The sequence below is a fragment of the Nanorana parkeri genome, unplaced genomic scaffold, assembly GCF_000935625.1.
Source record: "Nanorana parkeri isolate BGI_ZX_2015 unplaced genomic scaffold, ASM93562v1 scaffold1389, whole genome shotgun sequence".
In the NCBI taxonomy this organism is placed as follows: Eukaryota; Metazoa; Chordata; class Amphibia; order Anura; family Dicroglossidae; genus Nanorana; species Nanorana parkeri.
The window spans coordinates 422,299-427,440 of record NW_017307657.1 but is presented as its reverse complement, the minus strand read 5'-3'; the positions used below and the strand labels follow the sequence as shown (position 1 = coordinate 427,440).

Below are 5,142 nucleotides of genomic sequence, written 5' to 3'. Positions count from 1 at the left end.
GTGGACAGGACCTCCAGCCTATGCTACTCTCTCTGCTTCTAGCAGAGCTTCTCACATCCTGGCAGAAGGAGGAGTGGGAGGCACTGTGTAACCTGACTTACTAGGTCCTATAAACTAAGGCTGGTGCAAACCATCTCCAATAAACTGCAAATGCACCCAGTCCTGATGTGGTCTGACCACACACAGCAATTTTGTGGAGTGGTGGTGTCAGCCCTGTCCATTGTCTTTTTGATAAACTACAGAACCACTCCCACCCTCACATCTCTTCAAGATAAAGGTTATTCTGTAGCCTAATATAAGAACCAGGAGGGCTCTCTGTTATTTGGAGGATCCTTATGCAGATACATGGACAGGCTTAATGCTGCAGCATTAAACACATGAAATCCTCCCCTCCAGGAATAGGAATGCGGTGTGACATCGCAGCGAGCGATAAGAGACCCACCAGTCTGTACAGAGGCCGCCGGGTGGGCGGGGCGAGAGGCCGGGCCTTGCGATTCATTGGAGGGCTCTGACACTGAGCTCCTCGCCGCTCCGCCCTCTGTAAGCAGGTTCACACCTGCCTCCCATTCCACGCCCCTTGATTCGTTCCTTCTCCCCTATGGCCTTGAGCGGTGGGCGTGGCCATCGTTCTGGGGGAGGGCGTGTCGAAGGATTCGGGCCGGCCGGGCGGCGGTGAGTGGCGGTATCAGGATGGCTCCGGCGGTGGACAGGCCCGGGTACTGGGGAGCTCCGAGCTCCACGCTGGAGTGGTGTGAGGAGAACTATGCCGTGTCCTTCTACATCGCCGAGTTCTGTGAGTACCGGGACGGGTCACGTGATGTGTGCCCGCCTGAGGGGCATGTGCACCCAGGGGCCCCTGTGTGCTCAGTGCCGGGGTACAGTGTTCAATGTGGGGAATGTCTGTTACTACATACCCGGGGAGTATAGTGTGCGTGCCCATTGGGTGTACAGTGTATGTATATGGTGTGTACCCAGGGGGTGTATAGTGTGTGCCCAGGGGGTGTATAGTATGTGTATATGGTGTGTGCCCAGGGGGTGTATAGTATGTGTATATGGTGTGTGCCCAGGGGGTGTATAGTGTGTGTCTAGTATGTGTATATGGTGTGTGCCTAGGGGGTGTATTGTGTTTATAATGTGTGCCACTTTAAGTAGAAGTCAAAAAGACAAGCACAAGTTTAATGCCCGGTGTCTATAGCGCCAGCCCGCTCTGTGCCCGGTGTCTATAGCGCCAGCCCGCTCTGTGCCCGGTGTCTATAGCACCTGCCCGCTCTGTGCCCGGCGACTATAGCGACTGCCAGCTCTGTGCCCTGGTGACTAGCGACTGCCAGCTCTGTGCCCGGTGACTATAGCGTCAGCCCTAAACTGTCCGTGCCTGCTACAAGATTATTTCTACCACGTGGACTATGGTTAGAGGGATGAGGTGTTTACAAACCCAGATATTACCGGGTAAAAAACAGTGACATCATCACTGCAGAGAAAGGAGCTGTGGGAGGGACCCAAAAGGCCTCACCCACTATTACAGGCAGGGGGAGACAAGACCAGTCACCCTGCACAAGGAGAGAGAGCAGCAGTGAGCGGTCTTTATTACAGGAAGCTCTAGGTGTCACACGGGATTACTGTACAGATCTGGGAGAAACACACAAAGCTCACCCAGATTCTGGGAATGAGTCACATGACTCTTGTATGAGGACAATATTTACTTATCTGAGAGTTCAATAAAAAAAAAAGAAAGGGATTTGGTATTGGGGGGTGGGGAGTTCCCCTACTTTCTATGTTGGTGACATTGACATGATAAGTCTGAACATGGATGGCTTTCCTTGAATATAGTGGTCAGGTGACTGGATATGTCGCTGCCTGATGCCGGTGAGTAGTACGAGTCACATGGAATCTCCTTGTAGAGGGAGATAATCAATGTTCACATGCAGTGCTGGTTAATAATTGATGATGAGGAGACATCACCGACACAAGCACAAATCGTTACAAGTCATTACATCCTCCATGACTACACGCCTGCCACGTCCCAGCGCCGCGACGTGCCTGTGCCATGCCGTTCCCGTACCATGCCTGCGCCATCCCTGTACCATCCTTGCGCCGTGCCTGTACAATCCCTGCGCCGTGCCTGCTCTGTCCTTGTGCCGTGCCTGCACTTTTCCCGTGCCATGCCTGTGCCGTCCCCGTACCATACTTGAACTTAATAATCGGCTAACCGATTTTGAAAATAATCGTTAGCTGCAGCTCTAGTCATGCCTGTGCTGTCTGTGTATCTTCCCTGTGCCATGCCTGTGCTGTCTCTGTATCTTCCCTGTGTCATGCCTGTGCTGTCTCTGTATCTTCCCTGTGTCATGCCTGTGCTGTCCCCACTCGGTAAAGTACAAAGCTCGGTCCTGTTCTACAGGTAGTGCTCGCTGTGCCACTTACATGCCGGTGACCAAACCTGGCTGACCACATGAGTAGTCATAAAGCCATGTACTAGCCTGGGAGGGGGGCTCACTTTATTGTTACTTGTCCATAGAGGTTAGCACCCATGACCTCCAGCATTGGGGCCCCGGGCTTCCCTTCCACTAGGGCCCACATGTAGTCAAGTCCCCCCTGCGGCTGTGTATGTTTTTGTCCACAATGGAAATAACGCCAGTGACGTAATTGGCTTCCATTGAACGATGAATGACTGTGAGCGTAGCAGGGAATTTAGATCGTAAGCTCTTTGGGGCAGTCGTGGCTGGTTCTGTGTAACATGTTGCAGAACGCACAGGACAGCGCAGCGTGCGCCTCTGGGAGTCATGCCTGTGGCTGCCAGAATCTTGCAATGCCGCATGGGATTTGTAGTTTCACCACAGCTGGAGGGCCGAGGTTTCCTCCTCCTGTCATTAGATAGATTTTGGTAAATCTAAGGCCGCGGTGGGCAACTCCGGCCCTCCAGCTGCTGTGGAACTACAAGTCCCATAAGGCATTGCATGCTGGGATTTGTAGTTAAAGCACAGCTGGGGGGACGGCGGTGCCCCCCGATCTACAGAGATCAGATGGTAACGTGTGTTGAGCGTTGGCGCAATCTGCTCGAATAATTACTGAATCCGGTAACGTTCGCCGCGAGGATACATTACCGGGGCGGTGTGTCCGATGGGTACAGACGCCAATGATGGGCGAAAAAAACAAAACCACATCTGCAAATGTGTCAGTGGTTAGAAGTAACAGGAAACGCGGCTGTGCGCACAGTGGTTCTCCCCCTCCGCTGCAGCAGTCTAGGGATCCTTCAGTCATCATGTCCAATATAATGTATAGTTCAAAGTGGGCTAGTGTACAGGGGTGTGGAAATGTAAAAAATAAACGACTTGTCCAAGGACTAAAGCGGGGGACCATCTACTTGTCCTGATACAACAAATCATTTTATCCCAAACTATATTTTACTGCCCTAAGAAACGCTTCTCATTGGTCAGCGCCGTCACCTCATTGCTGCCCGGCTACCTCAATATGTGTACAGCCGCCCAGATGACTTGTACAATCCGGCTCCCCCGCTCTACATTTATCTCTGCTTGTCCGCAGTAGGACTGAATGTAAAAAAAAAACCCCCACCTGCCCTGTACCCGGATCTCCATGCCCCTGGCATCGAACAATAGGTTTTCCGCACCCCTGAGTGCAGCATGCTCAGTAATGTGTCTGTGTAACACTTACAGGTATCTATCACCTCTCACAGCGATCACATGACACCCCCCGACAATGCCATCCTCTGCTTCTCTCTCCAGAAGGAAGGAGCCATCTTTGTGCGGACATCGCCCAGGGTCACAATCTACTTCCTGCACTGAGATGACACAATCATGTAAATGCCGGTGTCTCGCGCAGCTCTTGGCTTTGTTCACAAGTGCAACGCTTTAAAAGCCCCGGGCAGGTCATCAGTTTAGAGATATCCATGAATATTGGCCCTAGAATGATTGCTCTCACATTGGCGCACGCGGTGATACCTAACATGTGTAGCGCAATCATCATTTTCATACGTAGGCGCACCCGACGCATTTCTTTAGTATGTATGCGTTTGTGGGGGACTTTAAAGGAGAACTATGGGCTTAAGTCTTTTCCCCATAGTTCTCCTTAGGATAACGGGAGGACACAAACTAGCGTCCTCCCGTCACCCTAGACTCAGTATACATAGCTACTGCTCGCGGTATACTAAGATGCTGAAGCGGATCCCGATAATTATGTCTCGGTCCGCCGAGCTGCGTGACTGACAGCTGGCTCTGCCTATCTAGAGGCAGAGCCAGCTGTACCCGCCCCCTCCCCCGTCCGTTCCGCCAGTCAGCGCTGGCAGATGGGAGGGGGGGATCCAGCCCCTCCCCTGTCACGGCAGAGAGCCGTGACAGGATCGAGAGGTGAGCGAACGCCGGTATGTGTTCGCTCACCTCCCGATCTACTGAGCCGACCTGTGACAGTCTCATTGCCACGGGTCGGCTAGAACTATGAGGTGAGTGAAAAGCACTCCCCTCATAGTTCTCCTTTTAAATACTTTTTGGTATTTTACTTTATTTTTTAATTGCTAAAACAGAGGGGGGCTCACAAACCCCCTGTGTGATAGCATACTAGTGGTGACAGGTTCTCTTTAATGTGAAATTATGGGTCTATTAGACCTCTAGTGTCACCTTTCCTCTAGGGAGATCAGGCGCAGGTCAAGCTTGAATAACTTCTTCCCCGGCTTCTCTATCTGGGGAATGACAGCACAGGAGCCGGAAGTGATGCGGTCAGCGTCGCTCCCAGCTCCATTCAGCGGGGAGGAGATTGGTAAGACCTCATTCACACACAATGCAAGCAAAATTGTATATTGCGTATATACGCGTCTATGCACGTGTATATACGAGCGTCTATGCCTGCACTATATGCAATCCCAGAATGCATCACTCGTAATGGAATTTTGAATGTGCTGTACGCATGCATGCGCGTATATGCGCAGAAATACGCTGCCCGGACGCATCTCTGTTCCATTCTGTTTTTGCGCATATATATACGCTACGCAAATATACGGCTCCATACGCAGCTGCCATTTATTTGCATATGGTACAATATGCTGATCTCACACTTCCCGCTGACGCCCGTGATGCCGGTCTCGCAGGAGGGGCAGCAGAGCCCAGGAAGCAAGGCGGGGGTGTTGGACGGGGGAGG

The 5,142-nt window shown here is 52.0% G+C and overlaps 1 protein-coding gene across 2 annotated transcripts in view; it reads left to right on the top strand.

The window, feature by feature from the left end:
• The first annotated feature begins 619 nt into the window (after positions 1–619).
• The window catches only part of ACER3 (alkaline ceramidase 3), a 49,517-nt gene continuing 44,994 nt past the window's right edge, over positions 620–5,142 (top strand). For both annotated transcript variants that reach the window (XM_018569758.1, XM_018569757.1), the window contains exon 1: positions 620–793. In XM_018569758.1, the coding sequence (XP_018425260.1) occupies positions 691–793 (103 nt within the window). In that variant the 5' untranslated portion in view covers positions 620–690. The remainder of the gene's footprint in view (positions 794–5,142) is intronic.